The sequence below is a fragment of the Syngnathus floridae genome, chromosome 6 (assembly GCF_059516105.1).
Source record: "Syngnathus floridae isolate MCC-2025c chromosome 6, RoL_Sflo_1.0, whole genome shotgun sequence".
Lineage (NCBI taxonomy): Eukaryota > Metazoa > Chordata > Actinopteri > Syngnathiformes > Syngnathidae > Syngnathus > Syngnathus floridae.
In genome coordinates this window covers 16,958,198-16,972,764 of record NC_142418.1, presented here as the reverse complement: position 1 = coordinate 16,972,764, position 14,567 = coordinate 16,958,198, and the positions used below count along the sequence as shown (strand labels likewise).

At 43.5% G+C, this 14,567-nt stretch overlaps 2 protein-coding genes across 4 annotated transcripts; both read left to right on the top strand.

Annotated features, from left to right (window-relative positions):
- The first annotated feature begins 54 nt into the window (after positions 1–54).
- On the top strand, positions 55–11,137 carry LOC148396964 (alpha-1,3-mannosyl-glycoprotein 4-beta-N-acetylglucosaminyltransferase C-like). 3 transcript variants are annotated; one of them, XM_088379150.1, is made up of 5 exons: positions 55–3,633; positions 3,722–3,883; positions 9,372–9,517; positions 9,603–9,750; positions 9,818–11,137. In XM_088379150.1, the coding sequence occupies exons 3-5, from the start codon at positions 9,383–9,385 to the stop codon at positions 10,981–10,983; spliced, it is 1,449 nt and encodes a 482-aa protein (XP_088235276.1). In that variant the 5' UTR covers positions 55–3,633; positions 3,722–3,883; positions 9,372–9,382; the 3' UTR covers positions 10,984–11,137. The 3 variants fall into 3 exon arrangements, with proteins under 3 accessions (XP_088235276.1, XP_088235275.1, XP_088235277.1); XM_088379149.1 differs by lacking the exons at positions 55–3,633; positions 3,722–3,883 and adding an exon at positions 3,894–4,400; XM_088379151.1 differs by lacking the exons at positions 55–3,633; positions 3,722–3,883 and adding an exon at positions 4,433–4,656.
- Positions 11,138–11,452: 315 nt separating this feature from the next.
- On the top strand, positions 11,453–14,499 carry rnf141 (ring finger protein 141). The gene is made up of 6 exons (XM_088379158.1): positions 11,453–11,528; positions 11,782–11,953; positions 12,085–12,193; positions 12,319–12,518; positions 12,644–12,751; positions 12,822–14,499. Exons 2-6 carry the CDS (start codon positions 11,823–11,825, stop codon positions 12,961–12,963), a joined length of 690 nt encoding a protein of 229 aa, XP_088235284.1. The 5' UTR covers positions 11,453–11,528; positions 11,782–11,822; the 3' UTR covers positions 12,964–14,499.
- Positions 14,500–14,567: the final 68 nt, after the last annotated feature.

Here is a 14,567-nt window from a genome sequence, read left to right as displayed (position 1 = left end):
GTGCCCCAGGAAATTTATTTTTGTACACTAGACAGAAAATTTTTAAGTCCGTTGTGTGGCGTGACACTTAAGTGTGGACAAAGCAAAACAAATTGTTGTCATCAAAATGAACAAACAAGTTTTGCCGTGTTTAGAAAAGCTCTGCGAGGCGTCGTAGCCATGCAGTCCGCTCTTATCGGCCCGAAAGCTGGTGTGAATGAGGATTTAAAGGATTTATCTGGGCGCTGATGCTGAGCGACGTATGGCGTTGTGAAGCTGCAGTGCTTCTAGTTGAGAAGATTTTGTGTGGTGTCTGTCTAAGCTTTAAGTTTCCCCTGTCTCAGTTAAAATGTCTGTTTTTAAAGTCCTTGAAGGGAAGAAGGCTTGTTTGAAGGGTTGCTCAAAAAAAAAAAATTGCAGCCACGTTTTGGATATTAACAGAATGATGTGACACAATCTGCCGGCGGAGCAGTTCTGCGTGAAATGAAAGAAATCCAATTTTGTCTTTCAAATGTCTCATTTGAATGGAAATCAAACGACGGCCGTCTTCATTCCTGAAAATGCTGCTCAACCTTCACGTCCTCCCTCACCCAGCGGCAACTGACTTGTTTTAATGCACATAAATAGACATTCTGAGCGTTTTGGAAAATGGCAAGCAACCATGACATGATTCATTAGTTCCATTCAGTCTGCCTTGCTTCTATTTTTCATAATTTTCATATTTACTGCACAATAAGCAGCAGTTGGATCATTTCTTCCAAAAAGAGGCTTCTCGCAGTTTATTGCCAGATGATGTTTACTGTCAACAAAAAGGATTACACAAGTCTTTAAATAGGAACGTCCCTGCTAGCTTGATGCTAACACGTAATATAAACTACAATAGAAAATAGACAGAGAATATATAAAAAGTCACAGGCATGTATTCTTTGTCCTCTGCAATAAAAAAGGAATATTATTGCACCTCCCGAGTCACTAGAGAATAGTGACTACATTTGTCTGTATTGTGTTATACTGCCCCCAGTGGCCTGGATGGGCACACCACAAACTGATTAGTAATTCTTTCCGCTTGAATCATTTTTGTAGAGTACAACATTATAGAGTGCTGTTTTCCTATAAAGACATTGACGGTATCGCTGTTGTCCTTTTGATTTGAATTTAAGACCACTTTCACTTAGCATAAATTGTCAACAATATGTTTATTACGACAGCCTGTAATAGTCCCAGAATTGTGCGTATATTTTTTCCTCTTCAATTTGATTGTTTGTGCAACTAATAAGAGGCTTCCATGGTTACATATTGAGCTTCAAACAGCAAGCAGAACTCAAACAATCGATGTCATTCATATGCAAAGGAGCGCTCCGACAAGCACGCCCTCCTCTTAACATGCTGCAATTTTATGCCACTACTTGAGTCCGCTGACAATAATGATAAGTGGCTTCCTCTTGTTGATTAGCAGGCAAGAGGCTGTCGAGATGCTTTGTCACGCTCTCGTGTTGAGAGAGATGAGAACTCGAGCTAACGGGCCGTTTGAAGTATCCAAAAGAGCTCTATTATGAAGACAAACAGCAACGATGCAGTTTTTATTGAGATTTGTCTTCTTTCCATTCTGGAAGCAAACATACGCTAACTACCCTGGTGTTGATAGTTATCCAGAAAAGAGTGGGTATGGAAACTTCTCATTGAGGAAAATCGAGGCTATTTTGAAAGTGTGGGTGTTAGCAAATGTGTGAGTGTTACCTGTTGTGTCTCAAACTAGGTGAAGAAATGTCATGACTTGAATTTGAGCGGCTGTGTGACCTCACATTGTCCTCCCGCCAGGCCTCGCGTGGTTAGCATGCAGCGAGCGGCGGCTACGTGGCGCGTCCGCATACAAACTTCCAAATTACCACCTATGAAATATTAACCACTCGCCTTGGCGGAATAAAAAAACTCTTGTGTCACCTCTCTGGAGTCGCTCGTTAAAGCCTGGCTATTATGTCCGTCATGATACGTGTGGGTGATTCATTTGCTCTGGGTTGGCAATAGAATATAATTTGAATTTAATTTGAAGTGTATTATTTTTTTTTTGTTTCCGTTAGCTCTATTTTTTTTTCAAGGCAACACAACTCACATAAAACCAGCGTTTCTTATGTTGGTGTCAAAACGCAAGCTTGCTAGCTCGGTTTCATTCTGTTGATGTTTGCTCCTTTCACAGTCAACATCGCTTGTTCTGCTTGTTTTCCGCGACACACACGTCGTCACAAACCCGACACAACGCAGCTAATGTTTTCCATTGCGTTGTCTTGTTGCTGTCTTAAATCAGCGTCAAGCGCTTGCTGCTGTCTATCACCTTTCACGCTTGGAGTCTCATTCCTGCCAGGAAAACACAAGATACAAAGTGCTTTTTTTTTTTTTTTTAAATTAAGTAATTTTCTGCTGATGCAGCCCCGCAACAACAAGCAGCAAGGGGGACATTATTGCTCCGCAGGCACCTTTCTGTTCCCTCCCATTACATGTCTTCATAGTGTGTTGTTTTCGTTCATTTTAGTTTTATTATACAATGATAAACTCCTCCGGGATAAATAATACTGCAAGCGGTGATGAACAGTCCCCCACATTTTTTTTTATATCAACAGTCCTTTGAATAAGAAGCTTCTCAATTTACCGTCTTGAATAACTGCTTCTCATTTTGCAATGAAATGGTTCATAACAAAATGTCCGACTTTATGTTCAATTTGAAGCATAAGTCCTTGAGACTGTCTTGTGCGTCGTGTTGCAATAGACATGTCCACCCAATTTTGTGTCTATCAGTGAAACTGGTGTGGGGGGGGGGGTCTTGAATGTTTTTCTAATTTCACAAGGAGTGCGACTGAATGGCTCCTTTGAAACAAAATGGCCGACTTCCTGTTCTATTCACTCTGAGACTTTTTTTTGTAACAATAGAGACAGGTCCAGCCAATTTTGTATCCATCATTGAAACTTGTTTCTGGAGCTCATCTTTTTTCTACTTCCAAGGACGTCTGACTGAGTACGTAATGGCTGCTTCAAATCAAAATCGTTCCTTTTCACTTCCTTCCGTCCTTTCATGGTAGACACGTCCACCTAATTTAATAACATTCGTCCATTTGTAACATCCCAGGAATTATAACTTAGTATTATTTATTGGGTGGACTTCGTACATGGACTCCTAACATTGCATAGACGCGCAAAAATTGATGAGGCCCTGAAAAGACTTTTGGTAGTTTTTTTTTTTTTTTGGGGCATAAAAACAAAATAACTGATCTGTTCTGAATTACAGGCGTGTGAAATGCAAGAAGGAGGGAGGTGTCATGCTAAGTCATTGTGGATGCACAGCTGCTGCATGATACACACACACACACACACACACACACACACACACACACACACACACACGTAGACAGCAGGAGACAAGCCAATGAGGCATTTGCTGCAGACACATTCTGTTTGTGACACCTTGTGGTGGATGAGAGAGGGGGAGAGAGAGAGTTAGAGTGAGAGAGCATGAGGGAGCGAGAGGATAAGAAGAGAGGGAGAATGATTGGGACGAGCAGATGAAGCGGCGTCGCAGCCAGAGAGGAGAGCTTCACTTTCCCCTTCACCCATCCTCCTCGTCGTCTTCCTCTTTCCCGCCGTGAGTCACGGACATCGTTTCAGGTGAGACCACCTCTTTTATTTACGCCCCTCCTCTTCCTCCAACTTCTGTCAGACTTGGAGCTCACTTCTTCCGTCTCCATATCGGCAGCTCAGTGGAAGAGATAATCACGCTACCTGCGCTTGTGGTGTTCTCGCTGAGAGCTGACATGCAGCATCAGGACCGAGGGGGAGCATCCTCCTCCGCATCCGCATCTTGATTGACGGCCGAGCATCATCGTTCGGCGCTGAAAAGCACGTTACGGGAATTGCCGTGAGTTGCTGCAGATCCTCGCTGTGTTTGTGTGAGCCATATTTGCACCAAATTCCATGTTTAGTCGTGAGCCTTGTGTTGTTACTAGGTATGTGTCGAACGTGTGCAAGTCCTAAGTTTTTTTCAAGAACTGATCGAGACATTTTACAAAAATTTTCTTGATAATAACCAAAAACATTTCAAAATGAGTAGATGTGGCGTTATACTGCCATAAATGACGCTGAGCAGGCGCTACTGGTCCGCCCCCCCTAAAATATGATTGGACAAAGCCAGAAAAGTGACTTTTTAGTCATATACAATTTTTTCACCTCACTGATGGTGTGCGTTGCCTGGGAACCAGTTCAGGTTGTAATCCACCTTTCCCTCAAAGTCCCTTCCGATAGGCTCCAGCTCACTCGTGACCTTGAACAGGATAAACGGTATAGACAATGGATGGCTGGATGGATAATTTCCCACGGCACACACACACTAATGTGGTTGCGAATGACTGACGTAAGCAACTTCTCCAAGCAATCAAGTAAGTGCTGCTTAGCGGGAGCTACCGCTGCTAGCTAACGCTAATCTCCTCATCCAACAAAACTCAATGTAGCGCTTAGCGCTTACTTTTTGGCCATGACATGACAATGATTATTTTATTGGTACATTGAATTTGAAGTTTTATCATTTGAAAGACACGTTTCCTTTTCAGCGACATTATATTACTTTTTAAAGTAGTACAACGTAAGGGGCGTGGCCTAATGAGTGATGTCAAGTCCTCTGACTCGTGCAGTTAGGTGAGTTTTTTTCATTTTGTATTTGTGTGTTTGACTGTTTGTCTCGTTCAATAAATGGCTAATTTGGACTTCGAATATTGTTTCGCAACACAAAGCAAAAACAAAAATGGGCCGTAACTTGAAAAATAGTACGTTTGGGTACTTTAACCGTATTTGTGTACGAGCAATTCACATGTCCTCTTTGTTTATTTTATTTATACATATGTTTACTTTTATTCATCCTCTTTACTAGAATATTACGAAGCTCCAGCCCAAGTTTCTTTTTAAAAACCGTTAAAAAAAACATACGACATATAACATATACATATATCTTGTCTTTGTCCAATATCTGAACCTCAAAGACACCTCATTAAAATCAATAGGTTTCCTGTTCTGACATCTTTTATGGCTACAAATAAGTCAAAGCAGTTCCCCAGCAGACGATAGTTAGCTTTGTTTAATTGCTCCGCTAAAGGGACGGCACTGGTGCGGAAGGCCAGAGGGCGTCCCGGCAGGCTTCATTATCGCGACCGTGGCGGTGAAAGGCGGGAATACACAGCGGAGGCGGGAGGATGAAAGCGCAGTAGACGGATATTACCTGATCAAAAAAAAAAAAAAGGTGCCGGCAGGCGGAGCTGATAAGCTTTTGCCCACGGTCGCTTCGAAGGCCGCGAATCGAGCCGGAAATACACCTCGGAATTCTTCCGTCAAATGGTGGATAAACTCAATATAGTAGAGCTCTATTTTTAGACATCCAGTCAAACCAAAATGTGATTCACTGCATTGAAATGTGGCTCTTGGAGGCGATAACCATTTCAGCTTTATTGCGGTACGCTCCGTGATCTCGCTCTTGTTCTTTCGGGTGAGAAAATGAAATATTTTCATCATAAAAACACCTGTTAAAGACTTTCAGTGGGCCGTCAACACGTATACCCATGCTAACATTAGCTTAGCATGTTGTCTTGGCTGCAAAGTGCCAATTCTAGTTACCTCTCGGATAAAACTGAGAAATATAACGTACATTTCGTCTCTCGGTTTCCATCACTGCAAATGATGCACTCTGTGCGCTGTGGTTTGACAGATTTCAATTTAAAAGAAAGAAGTTGGTGTGTTCGAGCGCGACAGGAGCATTTATCCCATCAGTCGCATGTCACGTTGTAATCTTCTTATAACGCGCAATGGGCGGGAAAAAAAAAGAAGCAGCAAAAAGCCGCTTTTGATTCGCATTTGGCAGCTCTAATCTTGTTCCCCACCCCAAATCCCCTCTGAGATGATTTTTGTCAAAAATATTCAACTGAAAATATGAACATTCCACACACGTAATCTCGCTGCTTGTTCATTCCAAGCAAAGATAAATCATCATTTGAAGTGTTAAATAATGTTTAGCCTTGTTGGGCATTTGTAATCCTATCCATTTTTTTTTTTTGCCATCCTTCCTGTTCTAATCTGCGAGGATCAGCAAGATCAAATGCTGTGGATTTATTATTTTTTTAATAATCTACTTGAATAATCCAATTCTAGCTCTTGTGCATTATTAAAAAAAAAAAAGAAGTACTTGAGTTCTTTTCTCCAATCAAATTTTCTTTAAAATATTTTTTTCTTTTTGGTGCATCCCTTCATTCCCAAAAAGAAGTTGAAGTTGTTATCAAGCAGGAGGTGTCATCCCCAAATATGAGTGAGGTGGTGAGTCAGCCACTACCAGGCTTGTCGCCATGGAGACCAACATCTTCCCTTGCATCTTATTCTCACTTTTCCCAGTGCAAAGCTCCCCAAGTAGCAATCACACTTTCTTTTTCTTTCTTTATTTTTTGTTTTTTTTTTACACTGCTGTCTTCTTCTCCTTTGCTTATGATGTCTCATGAATTTTCCTTTTGTTACCCCCACGGGTACGTCATCTTTCCATTCATGTATGTCGTCACGTGTCCTCACTGATAAACACCCGAATGTCACTTTGACGTCAAACCACCTCGGCCACACTCACGGATGATTGGCACGTCCCAGGTGATGTCATCCCGCAGCCGTGATGAACCATAAAGCAGCTCTCATAAAATAAAATGTCTTTATTGTAGTCTCCCTTCCAGACCAAAAAAGCTCCTCCATCTGATCATGAATTATTCATAAAATATAGCAGGCTTCCGTGAGTGCGTGCGGAAAATACAGTTTTATTTTTACATGCAACATTGCTGAATTATTATTTTTTTTTAAATGTGCACCTAACTGGAAAAGATTGCATTTTGATCTTAGTTAGAAACTGAATTATGCTAAAATTAGGATGGCAAAAATTCCGATAAAGGTGTGGCAAGTGGCCTTTACTTCAGTATAGTGAGCAATCATGCTTGTTTGTTAACTAGTTGATGTGTTGTTAAGTAGAATGACTGGTTAGTTGGTTGTGCCTTCATTTATTTGTTAGTTATTTGTTCATTAGTTCGTAACGGAATCGCATCGAAATTAGACTGGGCCAAATGGAAACTACCATTAGGTCGTTAATTAATTGGTTAGCTAGCTAGTACTTTAGTAAGCTCGGTTGTTTAGTTAATTAGCTAGCTAGCTTAATTACACAAAACAATCGATTGGGTGCAGATTTGGATAGGCATTGTTGTTTCTAATAAACTGAGCATCAATTTCATTCACTCACTCACAAGCCGGTTCACATTTTGGTATAGCTCCTTCGAGGACGGAATCATTTATTTCTACTATTTGGCCAGCCCAGCCGTTGGTTAGCATGCATTTTTAAAAAGACATACTCCCTCCTGGATATCAGCAGGACGAGAGTAATTGCTGGAAGGGGAGAAACTAACTGCGTGCTCCTCTCTCCTCCGCCTTCCCCTCCGCCACCTTTTGATGAATAAGTAAACACCTACAAGCCGGCAGTTGCTTTAAAAGTCTCCAAGTGGGAGGACAGACGACCGGCTGTTTACTCGTTAGATGATCGCACTTACATGCGCACACACACGAGTTACTTGGAAAGGCTACGTCAGCACAGAATTCTTTATTCCGGTGTCCAATTATTATTTATATTATCATGTGTCCTTTAATATTTATTGTGTTTATTTAGCCGCTTTGCCATAAAGGTTCTTAATATGATGCAAAGACAAAAAACACAATAATTCACATCCAGGGTCAATCAAAACTGCTTTTTTTTTTTTTCTTTACCAAGATACTTTCAATTCATTCAAATTGTGCCCTAGTCGTAAACTACGTGAGGTGATGAGGGTGTGAGTAGTCGAGTAACATTCATCATTTTAAGTTGCAAAGTCAAGCAAAATTTTGATGCATTACTGTGAATTAAAATGTCCCCCAAAAATTAATCAATGCAGGAATTTGAAAAAAGGTCCAGAACCTGCTCGCATCAGACGTACAGTACCAGCCGCAAATTTCGAAGCACTTTAATTCACAATATTTATGGAATTTAACAAAAAATAAAACCTGAGAACTAATAACACGGCCAGCACAAGGCCAAACTTCTGATGTGTGATGGTCACTTTCCAAGGATGACACTTTTTAAATATAATAACAAACTCAATCATCCGCGCACCTTTAGTGCGACGCCTCCACGGCACATATGTAGTAGTTATTAACATGCTTATTCACAATGGCATCTATTCAACTGTAGCCAACGTACAAGAGCCGTGACGAGATGCTCGCTGAAAAGCAGCCAAAGGCCAACAGAGCGAGGACGCTGCATTTTAAATAGCAGCCTCAGCTCACTGGATGAGAAAATGGGTCATGTTTGTTTCCTGTTTCTGAAAACGAGTGTGCTTTTCTCACACCTGCACCTCACGCGTTTCGTTTCGATATCCCTCGGTTGAGCGGACCAACACTGACTGGTCGCCAATCCCGGATGTGGCTTTTTGTAAACGTTTTTGAACTCCCGTTTCCACCCCGATGATGCTGCTAGGTGTAGTCGTGTTTAAGGTGGAGCGGTTCTCTGGCTAATGAGCATCGACGCTTCTCGGTAGAGATGACTGACCCACATTTAGCGCGCTGCCCTGAGGCCTGCTGTGTCGGGATGGGGAAAAAAACGACCATGCAGGATGTTCTAGTATTTGAAAAGACTCTCTGAGGATTCCGCTGGATTCGGATATGAGCTACCACGTCGGCTACGCTAATGTCTATATTCTTACGTTATTAGTTTGCCAGGTTTGCTTTAAGTTTGAATTTGTTGTCCACAATTACAGGAAGCGATTTGCGTCTTCTACCCAGCCTGTCAAAACAGCATCTTTAGCAACGTTTAGCATTCCGGATGATTGACGTAGCCTGTCCACAGTGTTGTGTACGTCCACGTTGTAGTAGAAGCTAAACGCGTTATTGATGCGTTCCCGCAGTGAGTCGACAGCCCGCAAAGTCAAAGCAAAGCCAAAACATCAATCACTTGGCATGAGTCGCGTTTACAACAAGTGTGTCATCCATCTTGATGAGGCTGCGCAGAGAGTGCAGGGGTCGTCCACAAGGGGCACCGCCGCTTTCCACGCAAAGTGGGATTAAATGTCTCGCTGAAGGGCACCTTGATGGAGGCTTTCTTTTTCACCATCAAACATCAAAAAAGATGCATTCAGGGCCACACGCCAGGGAAAAAGATGATGGAAGAAGCAACAATTTAAAACAAACAAGATGGCAGAGATGTGAAGTCAAGTCAACACACGGGGCTTCATTTCCATATCGATTGTGAGCGGACAGTCAGAGAAGATAAACAAGAAAAAATAATGCAATTTTTTTTTTATCATGATTGCTGATAGTGAGAGGCGGCATGCTGAGGTTGATGCGGAAGTCTGCGGACAAGATGCGGTGCCTGAGGAAGAAATCTACGTTGCCTCTACTTGGCTTCCTGGTCGCTTGCCTGCTGCTCTTCAATCTCTACGTGGACATGGACGGATATGTGTTGGTGAGTTATACTGAATGGATATTTGACGTCTAAAGTTGTCGATGGTAGTGAATGAGTTGTTTTTATTGTCGTTATTTTCCAACAGGAGGCAGAAAAGCGTCAGCTGGGCGAGGCGTTGATGCATCACGCTAGCTCGGAGCGATACATCCACACCTTCAGAGACCTGTCCAACTTCTCTGGGACCATCAACGTGACCTATCGCTACCTGGCGGGATTCCCTCTGCCGCGCAAAAGTGGGTATAAGTAACACTCCGGATCTGGATTGAATGGACATGATTAGCACAATTTGTTCTTTGTCAGAGTATCTGACCATCGGGCTGTCGTCGGTGAAGAGGAAGCGAGGAAACTACCTCCTGGAGACCATCAAGTCCATCTTTGACCAGTCCAGCTACGAGGAGCTGAAGGAGATCGTGGTGGTGGTCCACCTGGCTGACTTTGACTCCGTGTGGTGCGAGAACCTCCTGCAGGAAATCAGCCGCAAGTTCTCGCACCACATCATCGCCGGCCGCCTGCTGGTGATCCAGGCTCCCGAGGACTACTACCCGTCCCTGGACGGACTGAAGCGGAACTACAACGACCCCGAGGACCGGGTGCGCTTCCGCTCCAAGCAGAACGTGGACTACGCCTTCCTGCTCAACTTCTGCACCAACCTGTCCGACTTCTACATGATGCTGGAGGACGACGTGCGCTGCTCTCGGAACTTCCTGACGGCGCTGAAGAAGGTGATCGCCTCCCGGGAGGGATCCTACTGGGTGATGCTGGAGTTCTCCAAGCTGGGCTACATCGGGAAGCTCTACCACGCCCGGGACCTGCCGCGCCTGGCGCACTTCCTGCTCATGTTCTACCAGGAGATGCCGTGCGACTGGCTGCTCATCCATTTCCGCGGGCTGCTGGCCCAGAAGGACGTGATTCGCTTCAAGCCGTCGCTCTTCCAGCACATGGGCTACTACTCGTCCTACAAGGGTGCCGAGAACAAGCTGAAGGATGACGACTTTGAGGAAGACGCCGTGGACATACCCGACAACCCGCCGGCGCGGCTCTACACCAACATTGACGTCTTCGAGAACTACGACGCCGCCAAGGCCTACAGCGCCGTGGACGAGTACTTCTGGGGCAAGCCCCCGTCCACCGGAGACTTCTTTGTGGTGGTCTTCAACAAGTCAGCTAAGATCAGCAAAATCAAAATCACCACAGGTTCAGAGGATAGACAGAGCGACATCCTCCATCACGGCGCCGTGGAAGTGGGTCACAGGCGCATGGAGGGCAAGCAGGATGGCCAGTGCGCCTCCTACATCACTCTGGGGGAGTTCAGAGGCGGCAGGGTTGAGGTCCACGACGTGGACCGCAAGATTGGTTTTGACGTGGACTGCGTGCGCGTTGTGGTGACAGCCAGTCAGAAGGAGTGGCTCATTATCAGAACCATCAGCCTGTGGACCACACACACCGCCAGTCCATTAATCAAGTGACCAATCAAATCATTAGTGCGTTCATGTTGGACGAGATTCAAAAAAATATTTTCTTGTGTATTTTGGTCTTCAACTCTTTTTTTTTTTTCTCAGTCATGTACTATTCCGAGTCCATCCTTTATACTTAATTTTCCTAATATAAAAACAAAATATGTTCATGTGTCTGATGTCTTGTTTTGGAGGTTTGGAAATCAAGCTGCTTCAAAAGCAAGTTACACACACCGTTATCAGCGCCTATCCGTTCTATTTATTATTCCATATCTGCTGAGTGAAATAATTTTCGCTGGATGCGAGATTCAGCTTGCCAGGTGAGTTGTTTTACTTTGCTGCCACCTAGAGACCATCTTAAGTTATTACAGCCACTCGTCTTTGGAGTCGTATGGAGAGGTCGTGTCCTGATTGGATGAAGCTACAGGCCAATCGCATCATATTGACAGAGAGAAGGGCCAATCAGATAACACGTATCTTATGACATCATCACAGCGCGACGGGTTCATATCAACAAACAGCAGAAGCGAACTTTCGCCAGAGATTTTCATTATTATGTAAGTTATTATTTTCTTAATCCCCTCATAATTGCACTATTAATATTTGAAATCCCAAAGATGTTCTTAACACCTTCGTTTTCTGTGCGAGCCGTGTTGCTGGATGTGACACCTCGCAATCAAAAATGATTTTTGAAATGCTAACAACTTGCATGAGCCAGCCGAACGTTATTACTGCTCAACTTGCGTCCACCGTAAATATCCGACAATTGCTCAATTTCATCGGCAATTTCTTCCATTCTGTGCACCGCAGAAGTGAATGCCCGTGGTGCGTCACTTGCTGCTGCCTTTGGAATGGGCCAGCAGATCTCAGGACAAGCGGCGCGTATCCCTGAGAAGTTGCTCAAACACGTCGGCCTGATGCGGGACAGCGGCTACCTCACCTACGAGGAGTTTTTGGCCAGGGTGGCGGAGCTCAATGACTTGTAAGCACACATACATACTTTAATTGTTCCCTGTGCACAATACATTCATCATTCACCCTCATTGGCGTCGCTGGTGAACTGGCTGTTTATACAAATATTGCTGGATAATTCTATTTTTCTACTCTGGGCAGGACTGCTAAATTAGCTGCGGGGCAACACAAGCACCTGCTGTTTGAGGTCCAACCGGGATCGGATGCCAGCGCCTTGTGGAAGGTAGCTGTTAGGATCGTTTGCACTAAGGTGAGAACAGGAAAGAGCAAGATTCAATCGTCACTGTAATCTTATTTTGTTTCACTTCTCATTTACGTTTGCCATTTTCTGGTTGACTTTGGAGTCATCATGTGACTTGCTCCGCTTCCCGCCAGATCAACAAGACCAACGGCATGGTTGAGGCGTCGCGCATCATGAATCTGTACCAGTTCATCCAGCTGTACCGTGACATGACCAGCCAAGCCGCCGGCGTGCTGGCCACAGAGGGCGACGCCGCCACCACCACCAATCCGGAGGCTTCTTGCATGCCACCTCTCGCCCCTGACGCCTGTCAGGCCAGCATGTGGATGGGCAGGTTGGTAGGAGAACAATCAAGAATCTGTTGGAATAAATGTGGTTAGTGACTTGCATGTCAAAGTTGTTGGAACCTGAAGCTAACAGGTGATTTGACGCCTGACTCCCCCACGCCCCCTTCTGCAGAGTGAAGGAGTTGACTGATGACGAGGAGTGCTGCATCTGTATGGACGGCAAAGCCGACCTCATCCTGCCGTGCACTCACAGCTTCTGCCAAAAGTGCATCGACAAATGGTAAGCTAGGTCACGCTAACGATGCAGCAAAAATGCTAAAATGCCGCGTGCGCTTAACGTGTTCCCGCAGGAGCCGCAACTGCCCCATGTGCCGCCTACAGGTGACGGCCGCCAACGACTCGTGGGTGATGTCCGACTTCCCCACCGAGAACGACATGGCGGGATACATCCTCAACTTGGCCGACGAGGCAGGACACCCGCATCAGCCTTGACGCGACAAGTAAACAAAAAAACACGTCACTTTCACTGAACATTCTCTCGTGGTTGGGAGTAGGTGTGCTGGAGGTCACATGACACCAGAACCTCCAAAGTGGGACAATCCGTTCCACGAAAAACATCGTCTTTCCCATCGGAACTCATGTTCTCGGGTCAAACTAGTGCCATCATAAAATCCTCATGATCCTATCATTATTATTATTTACCATACGAACTCACAGGAAAAAAAATCCATACAAATGTTGGCCGGCATGTGGGCAAGGAGAGCCACAGTCACTGATGCACTTTTGCTCATTTCTTGAACCGGATAAACATTTACCCATACAAATACAAAATAAGACACCCGCAAGGAGCTGCTGTGGGCCACAACTCACGCCCAAGCGCTCACACGCAAACTTAACGGCCAACTTGACTCACGAGGCACACATACAATACAATCTACTGTATTACTGTAAATTCTCTTCTACTCTCTTCCATTCGCTCTTGTAATGTTGTTTCACATCACTGTAGTAATTTTTTAATAACAGAATCTATGAGTTACGAACTGGGTCATGAAACTGACATTGAGGTAGCACAGTACACCAAGTTGTGGTTGTCACGTCTCACTGCCTTTTCGATTTCACTGCATTTAGCATCAGAGGAAACAGGAAGTTCACATGAAGGGAACACATTTTAGTCAAAAACATGCCCCCCCCCCCCCCCCCCGTTGTTATAAACCAGCATGTTGCTATGTAATTAATATCCCTGATGAGCTTATGAATAATGAATGACATTTAGTTTGAAGAATTGTGAAGCACTGCGCCTTATTTTTACCATTTATGTGAAATTTTCACATTTAATCTGCACACGAAGTACTGTACTTTGTTCCAGATTTTTCTGAGCCTTTTATTGAGTGTTTGAAACATATATCTCTGAAAATATGTTGAATTGTTCTAATTAAGCTATATATTAGATAGATTAGTTACTTTTATTGCTGTGTATATCCAGAATTCATTTCTAAAATCTATTTTGTGTGGATTTTAGGTTTACTTCATAAAAATATAATCCAAAAAATGTGTATTGTTCGATTTTACCCGATTTATTGCTGACTTTGCTGTACTGTTTGCACTACAACAAATTATATCATTCGTCGATTTATTTTATATTGATTATTTTGCCCACTTCTAACATTTAATTCTGTAAGTGTAATGCATTGTATGGCCACCAGGTGGCGTCTTAACATTGAAGAAGGGTTCTTAGAGGTCCGTTTTCCACAAAACATCCTGAATTTAACATAATCACATTGATTGATAGTAGCAGAAGTATTTCAATTTATTTTAGCTTTTAATTCTGTCAGGGCAAAACATTCGATCTGCTCTTTTATCAATTCATAAGTCATTTATGTAAAGGATTTTGAGTGATAATGTGTGTTATTAAATATTATATGCTACATTGAACTTTTCTTAGGTTCCCCAAATCTGCTTAACTTGTCTTAATATGGTTGGATTGAGGCATGACGGCATTATCTTGAATAAAGTCACCTTTTGCACTCATTTGAAACGGCATTTTTAAAATAGCAATCAATATCTAATTAATATACAAGTAAATATTGTGTATAATT

Bases quoted from the DNA above. Each gene is read 5' to 3' on its own strand.
- LOC148396964 (XM_088379149.1), top strand. From the start codon at position 4,139: ATGATTGGACAAAGCCAGAAAAGTGACTTTTTAGTCATATACAATTTT. The intron at 4,401-9,371 runs GTAAGTGCTGCT...GATTGCTGATAG, and splicing joins CAACTTCTCCAAGCAATCAA to TGAGAGGCGGCATGCTGAGG. The intron at 9,751-9,817 runs GTGGGTATAAGT...GTTCTTTGTCAG, and splicing joins ATTCCCTCTGCCGCGCAAAA to AGTATCTGACCATCGGGCTG.
- rnf141 (XM_088379158.1), top strand. From the start codon at position 11,823: ATGGGCCAGCAGATCTCAGGACAAGCGGCGCGTATCCCTGAGAAGTTG. The intron at 11,954-12,084 runs GTAAGCACACAT...TACTCTGGGCAG, and splicing joins GTGGCGGAGCTCAATGACTT to GACTGCTAAATTAGCTGCGG. The intron at 12,752-12,821 runs GTAAGCTAGGTC...GTGTTCCCGCAG, and splicing joins CAAAAGTGCATCGACAAATG to GAGCCGCAACTGCCCCATGT.